This window comes from Dermacentor albipictus, chromosome 3, assembly GCF_038994185.2.
Source record: "Dermacentor albipictus isolate Rhodes 1998 colony chromosome 3, USDA_Dalb.pri_finalv2, whole genome shotgun sequence".
In the NCBI taxonomy this organism is placed as follows: Eukaryota; Metazoa; Arthropoda; class Arachnida; order Ixodida; family Ixodidae; genus Dermacentor; species Dermacentor albipictus.
Genome location: NC_091823.1, coordinates 85,253,868 through 85,269,463, shown reverse-complemented (window position 1 = coordinate 85,269,463; position 15,596 = coordinate 85,253,868). Strand labels below are relative to the sequence as shown.

Below are 15,596 nucleotides of genomic sequence, written 5' to 3'. Positions count from 1 at the left end.
TTGTAATGACCACAGTTGATTACAAATGACTAAAAATTCTTACTAGTGAGTAGTAATGGCTAATAATGACTGAAATGACTTGTAATGACTACAATATGACCAATATGTCTAACGTCAACTTGTAATGACAGTTTGACATGACTAGAAATCTTATTAATGACCAGTAATGACTTGTAATGGCTATAATATGACCAACATGTCTAACGACGGCTTGTAATGATCACAATTGATTACAAATGACTAAAATGCTTAGTAGTGAGCAGTAATGACTAAAAGAAAGGAGAGAAAGAGGCGAAAGATAAGAGGAGGAAGAGTAGGCTTTCGCCGTTCACCTCTTAAGAGAGATCTTAAGAGACCCCGTAATTTTTTCGTAATACTTGACGTAACATCTCTAATATCGTACAATGAGACTTGAATTCACGAAAAATTCGGAAGAGTTGGCAGGTATGCATATTGGAATATTGGACAAATACTGGCCATGCAGCTGCCACTCAATACGCTCGGTCCATCACTCTATCATTTTCCTTTTTGCTCCTGCATCTTTGCTGTCACTGTTGTTCATGAAATGAGGTTACTGGAGAGATCAAATACAGCTTGATGCTCAGTGTTACTTTTGTTTTATAATTGCAGGAACATTCAAACTACAACGGGAAAGATTCGGAGAGCGCTACTGCAGTTTACACCTGCCAGGTTTGTTTCTAGCAACACTACTCATTAGATATGTATTGCTGTTGTTTTTATGCATGAAAGTGCACTCACACAATCAAATGATAGTAGAAAGAATGTAATCCAGGAGTGCAGATTTTTGGGCTAGTTGGTTCATTTCATATAATAATAATAATAATAATAATAATAATAATAATAATAATAATAATAATAGTGATGCTGCTGCTGATGATGATAATAACAATAATAGTAGACATTTTCCAGATAGGCAGTTTCCTTTCTGCTTAGAGTAATCGACAGAGCGCTGACGCAGTTAGCACCTTCTTTTGCAATCAATCAAGCTTGCTTCTACAATTTCCCTCGTATCTTTACCTTTATTTTTAAACACAACTACACAATCCTTAAGCAGTGGTTTACAACTGCAATCATCACAATGCATGGAGACATGTCTATCTTGATAACAGTTCAATTTTTGCTTGTGTTCCCTTAGCTTGTCATTGAGGCATCTGCCTGTCTGCCCTATGTACACTTTGCCGCAAAAGATAGGGAAGCAATATGCGACACCTTGCACGCACTGCACAAACGGCGGCCAATGGTTCTTCGCGCATCCTTGGCGCATCTTTCTCATCGGATCAGTGGCCTTACATATGCTTGATAACTTTTGTGAAGCTGAAAATACAATGTTCACTTCCACTTTTTGGGCCACCTACTTTAAACCATGTGATATCCCATGCGTGTACAGTACAACCACCTTCTTTCTCCTTTCGTGGCTGCGCTCGTGCTTACCACCCGGTTCACCTAGTTTTTTCACCGCATTTTCTGTTACTGATAAAAGTATGTGGATAGAGTAGCCTGCTTCCAGTAGCCACTCTTTCTGTCTCGAAAAACTCCCAGGCATCTGGCGGAGGCATAATTTGATGAGCGCATTCACAAGCTTTGAATGTGATGAGGCATGTGTAAGCAGCACCTTTGTTTCCCTAGGGTGATATACCCAGCAGCAATGACTGGCGGTCAAATTTAGTTTGATATCTAAAAACCGGATAACATTATTGTCAGGTAGCTCATGCGTAATAACGAGATCGCCAATTCCATTTGTGGAGATAGAGAAGAAAGGCACACCTAATACATTAGGCTGTGCTGTATTATCAAGATGCCTTTTTCCCACAGAGTGCTCCATCTGAAAGAATACATTTCTAGCAGCCGAATCATGCTGAAGGTTCTCGAAATGCTTACGAAGTCTGCACATAGCATGTCTGAGTGCTTCAGTGCTTTTCTAAGCCATTGAAGTGGCTTTTTAAGCACATCTTGGGACACTGCCGCTTCGTCACAGTTCACAGTAAGGACTGCGATGAAGTGGGGAGGAGTCGTTTTTACTCTTTGGATTGTGTTTACAAACCACTGACCACTTACTGCTTTCACATGGCTTGCCCACTGTAAAAGCTCCACGTAATATAGTTTGCAATCGCTTTCATAAACCTGCTCTGAAAGTCCATTTTACTGCTCCAAAATTGCGTGTGCCAGTAGCATCACTTGTGGTGTAGTACACTGCATTGAGCACTGCCCCACGTTCCTAAATAACCGTGCAGCTGGACACATGTGCGGTGGATGGACCCTACGTGCACCTACATGCGGTTCCTGGCTGTCACGGAGCTAGTCATTTTTTGGCAGGTGCGTCTTCCATTTTTATTGCATGCTGCCTATGTTTCTTTATCTTTTTTCATCTGCACAAGTGTTAATGACATTTAGTCATGCTTATGTGACTAATGTTTTTGATGTAATTCTTGACTACAGGTAACAGAGTTGAATACATTCTTCTTGAAGCACATTTTCGAGGTGCCCCCAGACCACCCGCTGAGCGTGGCAAGGTTAATGCTCATCGGTATCATTGTGGCACCAACACTGAGGTCTGTGTCATTCTTTTCCATTGCACAAATTACCTTATTTACACAAGTTTACAGGTGTCATGGCATGCTCTAAAATCTGGACCATTTATTGAACCGAATTTCTGACGGGTATGGAGAGTGAATTTGTTGCTCAGGGAGGGTTGCAATGAGCTTGTTGTTTTGGTCAAATATATAGGTATGTCCTTTAGGCCGTGTGATTTGAACGGAAATAAATTGTTATATGTGATACTCAATTTTTGTACTCATTTTAATGGTCACTGTTGATCTTCTCCAAATCCAGAATGCACATTGTTGCTCTATTAGCTTACTACTGGTCTCACTTAGCTTTACTCTGCACAAGTGGGATTGGTGCCATAAATGGAGGGCATAAATGTATGTGAATTTTCGGGCATTTGGCATAAATATTATTGCACCGTAAAAGCAGTTCACTGACAATGACTTGCAAAACAACTCTTGTGGTTATCTATTACCTGCAGCTGCATATGAAATGTTTGATGCTGCCAGACCTGCTGTTATTTTACTTGAAGGATTGCCGAAATGTACAGATATAGCTGAACTGGTGGGACCACAGTGTCAACATCATTGTTGATGCTGGGACAGTTGTCCCCAAGTGATGCACCTGTGTGTTGCCACTGGCCGGCCGCACAAGCTTTGAATTCGGAATAATTATTGCATGTAACGCACTAGGTGGTGTTGATGGGTGTTAGATGGCATCAGTATGTATAGGGAGCTGAAAGTGCAAAAACAGATAATTTTTCTTGCAGCTATCCAAAAACTTGCTCAAGACCTCATCTTATACTTTGACAAGAGAAAAATTTGGCATAGTGCAAAGAGTGAGGGTGCATGCAGTAACCTGAATGATGGAAACTTCGTTTGTGGCTGGGATATTAGCAACATTGCCACGTGAATTGTGTCTGAAAAATTGAGCAAGAAATCCACAGCATCAAGAATTTTATCTGCCATTATGCATTAGTTGTAAGGAGCATTAAGCAGGTGCAGTAAATCAAGTTCCAGAAGTCTATTTGCGGTCATTTCACATCAATGTAGATATGGTAATATCTGTGGCCTCATCATTATTGGTACACTGCATGTTTTTCATGTCATATATGCAACTGGTGCTGCATCAGGGCAATTTAAATATAATTCTCTGTAAAAAATTACAGGCTGCATTTGAGGATAGAGATAAAAATTTTTGTGAAGCTTTTGTGTTTTTGCTTGCAGGCAGTACTACAGCTATGTTACAGACACAAGATGCCGACGAGTGGGCACACAATGCTGGGTGTTTGGGTGAGTGGCTGGTGCACTTGCAGCGCTATTGTCAAGTATTGTCACTAGTGCGCGTACCATTAGTGTATTTTGGCGATATTTCAGCGAAAATTGGGCCACATACTTCGGTAGGACTTGTAATGTGTAAAACAGATTGCCAATGGAGTTATTTATAACAACTTGCAGTGTTCAAACAGGTTTTCTTGCTCTGCCAACTGTCCGGACCTGCCATCCTGAGAGTAGTGCAAGAAGATATTGTCATGTGATTCCCTTTTCTCCCCCGCAAAATTTGCTCGCACACATAGACAAAGAACTAACAAACCAGGTGGCGGAAATGTTGCCATTAAAACCATTGAATGTGTTCTTCTGTCAGTGAGGGAGCTGCTGGGGCTGCTCTAAGTGCATGAAACTTGTTGCTACTTGCTTAGTCGATGATATTGCCTCATAGTTGAACAGCAGAGGTTCTGCACCTGCTTGCCCATTGGAAATCACACCCAGAATAATTACATATATGCCAAGGAAAGCAAAATATGCTCTTCGGAAAGGCTGGAATGTATAGAAGGCAGGGTGGGTGTTGCATGATGGGGATAGCTGGAAAAACTGGTTTGTGCCCTTGCTCTGCCGTGGCTGTTAGGGATGATGACAAACATTTTTGTGTGTGTTAGTAATGGTACAAGCTTGGTTTTGCATGGTTTGTGTTCCTAGTGCGCAGCATAGATGGCTAAACAGACGGCTAACCAGATAGTCTCCATTATAAGTCTCGTTACAATTCTGACAAAGCTGGCAAAGGAGAGAGGTTTGAGAACACAGCATCTAAGTCAAGAACGATGCAGGCTGTGTTGCTGTCCAGACAAGTTGGCAGTTGAAGAGAATGTTTGGAAGCTCATTGTCAAGGTCGCCTGCACTGAAGAATACATCAAGCTTTGTTATGCTCTTAATGCACACTATGTTGTGTTTTTCATCGGTTCATGCACACAAAGTTAAACGTGTGCTTCTCTTAGCGTTCTCTTGTCAGCATGAGGTGGCATCAAGGCACAGATGTACCGTCCAAATGTATTGGCTTAAAGCAGTCTTATTCTTCAATGCTAGCCAAAATTGGAACACGCCCATGATCTTGTTGGCACAGCTGCGGGAGTACGGTTGACCTTCGACCATATTGGGACCGTCGAAATTGATAGAATTATCTGGCAGGTTGAATTAAACAAGATGCAGAAAAAAATGTCAAAGCACACTGCTTTGTATTGCTCAATTCCAACATGCCCAAGAATAAAATGCTCGCCTGTTTTTTATGTGTCCAAAGTACAAAACTAATGTAGAGATAACATTAAAGCTCTTAAGCAAAGTATAAATCTAACATGCCCGACGTTTCAGCAAGAAAATGAGCAAGGGTCTAATATGTGTTGCAACATGGCGGCCGGTTTCTTAAAGTCAGCTTTGCCGAAATACATTCCTGTTATGCGGTAAAGTATGCAATAGTCCGGATGGCAGTTTTGGTTGCGCATCCGGTTGCACCGCTCAGGCAATTTTTGGCCAGATTTCCACGGAAAAAAAAGTGCGCGTTAGCATTGGGTAAATAACGTAATTAGACATTGCAAGCTACGTTTATTGCTTGAAAATCTTCTGAAGGCAGGCCAGAAATAGATGTTTCTGACGGGAAATTTTTTACATGTGTTTAACTCATTCACTGCTTCTTGGGTTCTGCCAAAATGGATGCTACTATTAAAGGGGTTACTATTGGGGTCGCCATAAGGGCCAGGCATGTGCGTACTGATTGAACAATTTAGAATTATCTGACAAAACTCAATTTTATGATTGAAATAATGAAATTTGGGCCCATAGAAATGCATGGGTGCTGGCCAGGACCTTCGTTCAGGATCGAAATAACCGGAGTCAAATTAGCAGAAGTATACTGTACCTGATCTTCCCCATTGCAGCGCACTTTTTGCTTTATACGGAAATCTGTTCTATTTAGTTGTGCAATATGGCTGTATCTGGCAGCTTAAAGAGCATTGTATGTGGCACCCATGAAGCACTGCACTTTGTTAAAATAATGCATGCACTCTGAAAAATGTTTACACCATTTAAGGGTTATCTTTCTCCAAACAGTAAACAGCATTGATCTTACTGCACTTGCTTTTTTGCTGCCCTGCGTTTGCTACTTTCATGTAAAAAATGTCATGTTGATATGTGTGTGCCATTCGTGACCCTAAAGTACCAGGAGTAAAAAGTACCCTCGAGTGCAGTGTTAGTGAAAGGTAGTACACACAAGATAGATCACAATTATTGTTTGGGGACAAGATAACACCTAAAAAGGTTTAAAATTTTTCTTGAATGTAGGTTTGTATAAGCCTATGTATCAGGCAAGTACTAGTGAGGGGGCTGTAGTCATGGCTTTGGCCATATGAAATTGTTTAGTTGGAATGCCTTCTGCACATCCAGGTAAAGTGGCTGTAGTATTCTATTTCATGCCTATTAAAATGTTGCCATTGTGACTGTATTCAGTGCACCTGATGTTCACTAGTGCAGCTTGTTACCTGTTGTGCTATACCTGACATCATGATGCTAGATAGTTGAGCTTACGTTTAAGTTTCTGTACACATTTATTCTGCTGCATTTTATTTAGTGCATTTCAAAATTGCAAATGCATATTGCACCTTGCAATTAAGTAGGAGATGCACAATGGTGCTGCTGATCTTTCTGGTAATCTGGCAATCTTTTCAGTGCCATCATGCTAACAGAGGCCATAATCTGCATAAAGTTTGGACTGGAGCTCTTTGCTCAAACACAGATAGTGAACATCCTGCTCTGGGTTTTTCTTCAGGTGAGTTAATTGGTTGCTACTACACTTGGAACACTTCATATGTATATAGACTCTTGCTGCGCGTGCATTTCGAAACATGAATTTGTCAAGGAGAAAATGTGCCATTAGTATTTTAGTTGAGCTTCAATTTAATAAGATGCAAATTACTCTTATGCCAGCGCGTGGAAGAAAGAAAAGTGGTATAATCACTCTATCCATGACTTGCCCTGCAGCCATTGCCATGGTTTCTCTGATTGGGATCATTTCCTTGACTCAGCCTTGTACAGTGCTTTGGATATGATGTGTCACGTGTTGTGCCAGCTTGTTTAACTTCAATCCACTCTAATTCCAAATACTTTTGATGTGCGTTTGTATAAATGTATTTTTGCTGTATATTGGTTGGTTCAGACAATTTCATTGCCTTGTAGTGTTCAAGCAATTGATTCACTTATCACTTGGACAGTGTAATTTACACTACTGAAGTACTAAAGCGCCAAACAGATGACACAAGACGAGACACGGACGAGCGCTTGTGTCGTCTGTTTGGCGCTTTAGTACTTCAGTAGCATGCACCAACTAGCCCAACAAAAAGTTCTGCTGTAATTTACACTGTTGACATGGTATCAACAAAATGTGCTAAGTATACGCCTGCTTTTAAATAGCCTTCATTTTCAAATGGCATATTCTCACAGCTTTGGAACTCCCGTTAGATTTCATGGGTGCAGCATGGTGCTTTCATAGGGAAATGTATGCTGCACCTTTCTTTAAGCTCCGAGTATATATATGCCCTTTTTTTTTATTTGCAAAACTTGGTTTATTTGTATTCTTTTAAACCAACTGATGTCCTGAAATGTGTAGAAAATAGCCTGGCTTAATGAATTGGTTCACGAGCACATCATGTTCACTTTAGAACAAGAACCCTGTAAGGATAGATGGTTGCAATGTTAAATTGTTACCTTGAATAACAGCCTGAGAACAGTGCTACAAAATGGAAAGAATGGAAACATGTGACTCACAATGTACCCTCACTTTTAGTTCAGTGAATTTGTATTTCATTGAATGTGTTTTCCTAGAGCTTCCTTTCTTAAGAAACAAATTCAGACAGTTCGTTAACTTTCTCGCACAGAAGGGGTTGGCTTTGTTAGCAGTGACAATGCGTGCAGTGAAGTCTGCTTACATATCTGATTGTAAAGAACTGTGGTCGAAGTGATGTCTCAAATAAGCCAAGAGCTTTGATCAGAGAAACAAGAACAGTGGATTTTGAAACATTAAGTATCACTGAAGATTTTGCTACTGTGCTATTTATTTTCTTCCTTTGCAGTTTGTTATGAGCGTCGCTTGTGTCTATGGATGCGTTCTTTACGCAAATTATCATGGAAAGGTAAGCCAGAAGTGCTGATGCAGTTTATATGTAGTGCTGTGCTCATGGAAATAGCTTCCTTTTATTAAATTTAGAACAGAAATGCGAGTGCCTTATATTGGAGTAAAGCTTTGCCCAGAAATGGCTTAGCATAGGCAGATTGGATTACTTTATCTTGCCTCTTTGACATCAAGAAGAAAAACATGCTGAATCACCTCCATTACAGCATGGTGACTCATGACAAGAGTCGCTATACTGTAAACATCCATGCTTCCCTCACCGCCTGTAAACATCCATGCTGAGGTGTAGTTCCTTGATTGCTTTTCTTGCAGAGTATGTGAATGCTGAAGGTGTCAGAATCAGAGGTCCGGATACTACTGGAGCAGTTACCCGACCCTCGCCATACTTTGTTACATGACAATTCTGTGGTCATTGCTTGTTGTCGCTTCGAGTGGTACCCAGTGTGAATGGGCATTGCTGCAAACAACAATGAACCTTGACTTTGCTCTATAATGGCGCATCATTACTGTTCTCTCACTGCTTCACTTGCACCTAGGCATTTACTGCTTACAATAAACATCGCATACAGAAGCTTTCCTGTATTTTACCAGTAGCCGTTCTCTTTTCACTAGAAAATCGATACCCGCCATAGGTGGTTAGTGGCTTTGTTGTTGCACTGCTAAGCACGAGGCCGCAGGATCAAATCCTGGCCATGGCGGCTGAATTTCGATGGGGGCTAAATGTAAAATCACCTATGCACTTAGATTTAAGTGCATGTTAAAGAACCTCAGGTGGTCAAAATTAATCTCGAGTCCCCCATTATGGCGTACCTCATGATCAGATTGTGGTTTTGGCATGTAAAACCCCACAATTTAATTTAAATTTAGGAAAAGAAGCAGTTCAGCAGCATGTGCTTGCACAAGTTAGTTTGCAAGTTTAATTTTCCAGTTGCAGCCACTGTTCTTCATGAAAGTGCTTGAATAGTGTGATTTTGCATGCAAAGTGGTGGTCAAGGTTACACCGAACGAATAAATAAATAGTTTGGCCTATGAAACAACGTAGCAATGTAAGAGGAGAGCTCTAAAAGGGGGTCGTTGACCTGTAGCAGGGTATTACCGGTCCTTACGTGCATGCGTGAGATTTCCCTAAGTTATGTGCTGCCACCTTGCTAGTAGCTTTATAATTGCACCAGCGCCAACTATATGCTTTCATTAGCTGCGATCTGTTTCTGTGAGATTCCCTTCAAAGAAGGTTTTCTGAAACATTGCAATGCTGCGAGACTACAAAATCTTGTTGTACATAACCTTCTATGTGTCAATACAACACGGCTGTGTGATTAACCCTTTGAGTGTAGAAATTCTTGCAGAAATCGTGTTCACATGGTAATTATTTTATTATTATTGCAGCTTCCAGTAGTAAGAAACGATTGAAAACTCATTAATAGGGCAAAAATTCATTGCAAGCAACATTTTATCTCAAACACTTTACTCGCACCGACAGTATACACACAGACACACTTACAGCAAGAGGTTTAGAGAAATATAAAATTTATGGCTGTCAATTTGGTGTCCCAAAAACGTGTTTCATCAGAAGAAGAAATGTGTCATAAACGAGTCACAAGAAGAAACGCTTCAGCAGTTACTACCAGAAGAGGCACCGCGCATGGCCATACCGAAATCACGACTGCGCGCACCGATACCCCAATGTACGAGAATATGCAAACCAGAACTGAAGGGGCACTCGCAACCCAAAGCAAAGAAAAAGAAAACTGATTAGGATGTTTTAACTTTGGCTGCACCGCGCTCTTGTAAATGCGATAGTGGAGGTCGTTATAAATGATCGCCTCCTTACATGCCTTGGAGGTAGCAGACGACGCCGTGTGTGGCCACGTGATCGAGCACTCGGAGGCAAACAAGTCTAGCTGTGCCCACCGGTGAGCTGAAACACAAATTCAAGTGACTTTAGGTGACCTCATAGAGTTGGCAGCACTAGTCAACAACCAGTGGTGTCAAATACACGCACAGTATCTAACACGCGATAGGTGCCATACGTGTACGGCACCGATCTAACTCTCAAAGGGTTAAGGTCTTAACCCTCAAAGAGTTAAGAAAGCTGTATCGTTCATAAAAAGCCATGATAGTATATACTATGATGCGAGTTTCTATCCTAGAATATTTATATAAAAACTTGGTGCAGATCACTGCCTTGTTCTTGCTCATATTTCACAGCATGCTTGCATAGCGAGAATTTGCATTGCTAATGAAGTACTTGACATTTTTGTCTTATCTGGTACGTACAGGGAAAAAGCACGCTTCCACGGAGACATGGAGTTTCACTGTCTGTCTAGTACGAACCAGGCATACGATTCCAAGTTTTTGTAGAATAATGAGGACTGAAAAATGCTGCCTTGGTGCAAAGTCTGGGTGAAGAGAGTACCATAAAGCGCTAAATCTTTTAAAAATTGCTAGAACAAAAACGCAGGTCTCTGCAAGTATGCACACGAACACCACACACAATGAGCGAGCAAGCATCAAGTGCTTGCGAGCTTTCTATACAGAAAGGCGACAATCTTTCTTTGCCTTTTTTGCTCTTTCTCTAAACTGACGACCACTATACATGTTGCACTAAATTTCATTTGTACAAGGGCGAATCAGAAAGTCTTTGCCCCTATTCTTCATTAGCCAAAACAAGGTATATACAGGCAACTACAAGTATACGTACTGTTCTATGTACCTTCCACAATTTGTCCACATAGTCCCCGCAGCAGTTCAGATATTTGTCCCATCGCAGCAGTAAATTTGAGATACCCCTGTGGTAGAATTTGTCCTTCTGACTGCGATTGTCATGCAAGTCCTCACGGCCTTTTGTGAACTCACAATACCACCTCCTCACACTTATCAAAGCGAGACACCTTTCCCCATATGTGCGCTGCATTTCCCTGTTGGTTTCGATGGGCGTTCATTCCTTGCTCCATAGAAAAGGAATCACACTTCTTTGCTCATATAACGAGGACATGTAAAGCACATCTGCCATCTTCAACAACCGATAGCAGTGCCTTGCCACGGAGCTGCCAGAAGATAAAGCAGGGCCGGTCCAAGGAAGGTCCACTGCTGGGAATGGATATGTTGACTTTGAATTTACAGCCGTAATATAGCAAAAGAAATAGAGGTGCAAAGACTTTCTGATTCGCTTTCGTGTATACTATGAATAAAGCAAGAAAAGGCACAAAACAGAGCACATTACCTGCCATTGCTTCCTTCTCGTCTAATGTTCCAGATCCAATCTTCTCGCTATGTTTTTTTTTTAGGGGGGGGGGGGGGCGGTGGCAACGTTGTAAAATTCTATACCTCTGTGCATCTTGTTATTCATAAGGCATGCTGGCATGCAGGATATTAACCTGATCGTCGTCAACAAGGATTGACGGTTGATTCACTCTATAAAATATGTTTGATGTCCAGCTGAAATGCCAATACAAATGCTCTGAAAGTAGACTAGAGGCGACGGGGACTGCTGGGACCATAACGCACTGTGCAGGGCTGTCACAGCGGTGGCGTACTGGAATTGCTCATGATATCAGTTTATTGGCTGCTGCTTTTGACAGCTTAGCAGTGTGCAACCTTTATTATGTATTTTTTTTTCTTCTTTTACTCCTATCGCTCACTGTGTGCAACCAGCTAGCTTAGATGTGTGGTGTGCTGGCATCACTAGCATGTTGTATTAGTATATCTTATTGGTAACAAATGGTTTTCCTTCTACTTTAAAGTAGATTATCGTGTTCTGTTGGAGCATTGTTAGGGCGCTATTTGTCTTGGGCTGTGTGGCATTCCATCACATTGTTTTCTCAATAAATTGGCATTAATAGTCTAACCTGTAATTTTGCTGCTTTTGTTTAGTATCACGATGGTGAGGAGGTCACTACAGCGGACAATTTGACTCAACCATGTGACAGCAGTGCTGCCGATGCAAGCGCTTATGAGGCCGGCGATGCTGTGTTGAAACCACCTTCACCAAATGAGCGCACGGTGCAGCGACGGAAGCAAAAACACGTGAATGGATCCCTGTAAAGCCAGTGACCATTGAATGGCCCTTTGCTCTTCAAGGCACTCGTCCTTTAATAACCAAAGAGAATGCATCCAACGCACATTGTTGAGACAGCTGATCAACAAAAGACTTGTTTGAACTGCTCAACTCAACCTTGGACACTGTGCTTAAGAACTGTGACCGTTATCTCTTCCCTAGGCTTGATTTTTTATTGTTCCCTGTTGTGTGACAAGTGACTTGTGTGGAAGAATGCTGTTAAGGTTGCAAGAATTTCAGTACACTTGCATATAGGAGGCAGATATGGGTATGCCCGTTGAGAAAAACCTTTTTCTAAATGGGGAAAGGGGGCAAAATATGTGAAATAACTTTCATTGCACTTCAGGAAAGCGGGAGTGTATTGCGTAACAATTCTGTAACATACCCTCGTCGCAAAGGGTTAAGCTTGAAAAGCTTTGTCCATGGTTGAGTAGCTTGTCTTATTTTTTGTTATTGTTGCAGCTTTAGTTGTTACATGCAGGAGAGTGAACATCACCACTGTCCTTGCTCTTCCTGTACAGATTGAATTACTACGCAGTCATCAATTGCCATAATGTGATCGAAATTGACACCATAGAAAATGTGTGTTGAAGTGTTGTGTTGACGGGGGCTAGAATCGTTGCCAATTAGCATAATCATCAAAATGTATTTTCTGTTCATGGTGTTGAAGAGCACATATCACATGCTCTGTGGAAGTGTTCCTTGGAGAAGTAAACATGCAGAAATGGCAACATTCCATTGAGGATATCAGTTGCATTTGGGATAGAAAGAAGAGAGCAGTCATGGAAGCAGCATAAACAAACTCGTTTTAGAAACAGAATGCAGCTTCCCTGCTAGAATGTGATGTATTAGGTAAACTGCTCAGTGAGATGGTGAACCACTTTGCTGAAAATACCCTCTCTGGCTTATATACTCCCGTGAAGAGGTGTTCTTTACAAAGCACCTATAGGCTGTCTTGCTAAACAAAGATAGTTATTTGATATTGTGATCGACTTCAGATAACCTGAATGAGATTTCAGCTGTCTGGTTTTGTTTATGAAATTTCACTTTATGGTGGAAGATGTCACTTTATGCAACCACACCTGTTCATTGGTATACACCTATGTTTATTGAAAAAATAAGCAACAAACAGAAACTGAATCTCCAGTTGGCGTTCTGCTGCGCTATAGTCAAACTTAGCTGCTGCACCAAGAAACCCTAACAAAAGCTCTCCATTCCTAGAAAGAGCAATTGTAGGAAGCCACTGATGGCTACCTTGATTGGCCTGGATAACTGGAGTCAGGGTAAGGCTCAGTGTACATTGAAGTACCGTGAACTTGTCACTCTGGAAGTGCGAGGGGTGTCACCATAGATGTCTCATTGAGAGACGGCAAAACTGTGATGTCAGGACATTTATGGCATGAGCATGCCCCAGATCCAAAAGACCTGTGCCAAAGCATGGAATTGCTTTTAATGAAATGTCGGCTGCAATGAGAAGTGTTAGCATGCAGTTTACCTACAGCAAAGCTTAACAACCAACCTCTTAACTTTCAGGTGCTTGGCAGTGACTTGGTCAGTATCAACAAGAAAATCAGGCAATGCACTTTGCTAAAAATTTGAACAGATTTAAAACCTATACCCTTATATTGCTGGATTGGAAAAAAGAAAAGTTGTGCACACCAGTGTGTGTAAACGCTTCACAATGTTACACCACACAAGGGTGTGATGTGTGTAGGCCAAGTGGTGCATGCAACTGGTTTTAACATGCCCACATACAAAAAGTTGTAAGATAGGTTGGCCATGTAGTTGTGCTGTTTTGATATTGTCTTGTGGATGTCATTTCAAGACTGCAGCTATGGCATGCTGTCAGTAATGATTCTCATGCAATTTTGCATGCCCTGGACTAACTTATCACTGGGTCTACCATTGTCTTGTGCATGTTTGTGGCTGAAACACAAGTGTCTTCGTAGCAGAAAGAAAAGAAAAAACTGAACAAACAATTGAGTGCCATTTTTCACCTATTATAGTGTACTGGTTACGAGGTGAACATGAAATATACACAAGAGTGTTTTTGTGCATGCATTTGCTTTTAAAAAAAAAAAAAACTTATCTTGGAATGACTTGTAGGGTTCCTTCACAAAATGGAGCTTAATTGCCATGTGCACTTAATGTTCCCAGCCGGTTTCACACACAGCCTACTATAAGAATTAGATGTGTCAAGTCCCTGCTTTGTTTCTGATCTCGGTGGTCTACCACTGTGGTCAGCACTTGGCTGATCTTCAAGCGGTTAGGCAAAGCAGTATTCCTTATGTAAGATTCCTCAAGACAGCCTTCTTTCTATACATGGCATTCTGCCTTCAAAGAAGCTGATTGAGAAACAACAAAGCATCACTGCTTGGGCTGTGCTTCTTTCCTGTTCACGTTTCTGGTGCAAGACCTCTGGCATCAACAGTGCTTTGAGCACAAGCTTGCCAGCTAATATCAGTTGCCCATGTGCATATATGGGCAGCTCACCTGCTGCATATTTCCACTCCCATGCTATGTTGTCATGTCCTATGATTGGGTATGTCAGTTTCGAGCACCTTGTGTGTTCTTTGGCAAAGCATGTTGCTGTTTGGCACCAGCAACTAAATACGTTATCAAATGTTGCGGACTTGTTTGAACACAAGGAAGCACTGCAGGTACCTTACACTTGTGATGGAGTCAAAGCTAGCAGCAACAGCCCACTCGTATACTTCTGTCATGTGTTTGCAGTCGTTGCCACATGGTGTCTCAATGTTGCCACTCAGGTCGTGACAATGTCTTGCTGTTCGACTCAAGCGCACACTGTTACTTGTGACATGCTCATAGTCAAACCTCTGCCTTTAGTTCTACAGAATAATTTATGCCTGGCCGGCAGTAATAGTGTCTTTCACATTTAAAGAACTGAACAGTAGGGTCGCTCACTGAAAAATATGTGAAGGTTAGAAAGAATTTGACTGCTGTTCATGCTTTTAACACCAGTCTATTGTTTCTTTTGTCATTTTCATGTGTAAAAGAGAAAAACGATGCAGACCCTTTATTCTCAAACAAGAACAAATAAAGAAAAGTTATTTATCTGCTGTGGAGTATGTTTCTGCCAATACGACTGCGGACTTGGTGCACATCACTGTTTAGATTTGATGGCTAATGAAAGCCACATGTGCTGCATTGATGTGTACCATTTTATACCAACCCTTGTTTCACTGAATTTAAAGCAGTTTCTCTTGAATACTTCACATTTTCATTGCAAGTGAAAGAGGTTATACGTTCCACATGTTTTAATGTTTTCTGCATCTGGGTTTTCTCTGCAACAAGAACTGGAATATGGTAGTAAAGCTAAACTTGCATAAAGACCATACCCTAAAGTCTGGAACAGAATGTTTGACAAAACCACAGATGAAGCTCTGAAGCTTGGTTACTGCCCAGCCTATGTGACAGCCCATGAACCAGTGTGTTATGCTGTACAAGATTCACTGGAGCTATTCGTGGGGCTTTTGGTTGCCTTTCGGGATAATGGCCCCTT

At 41.4% G+C, this 15,596-nt stretch overlaps 1 protein-coding gene across 2 annotated transcripts in view; it reads left to right on the top strand.

The window, feature by feature from the left end:
* LOC139057445 (phosphatidylserine synthase-like) overlaps positions 1–15,153 on the top strand; it is a 29,856-nt gene extending 14,703 nt beyond the window's left edge. For both annotated transcript variants that reach the window (XM_070535741.1, XM_070535740.1), the window contains 7 exons: positions 631–690; positions 2,253–2,334; positions 2,458–2,570; positions 3,792–3,857; positions 6,558–6,657; positions 7,958–8,017; positions 11,890–15,153. In XM_070535741.1, coding sequence (XP_070391842.1) covers positions 631–690; positions 2,253–2,334; positions 2,458–2,570; positions 3,792–3,857; positions 6,558–6,657; positions 7,958–8,017; positions 11,890–12,060 — 652 coding nt within the window. In that variant the 3' untranslated portion in view covers positions 12,061–15,153. The remainder of the gene's footprint in view (positions 1–630; positions 691–2,252; positions 2,335–2,457; positions 2,571–3,791; positions 3,858–6,557; positions 6,658–7,957; positions 8,018–11,889) is intronic.
* The last annotated feature ends 443 nt before the right edge of the window (positions 15,154–15,596 follow it).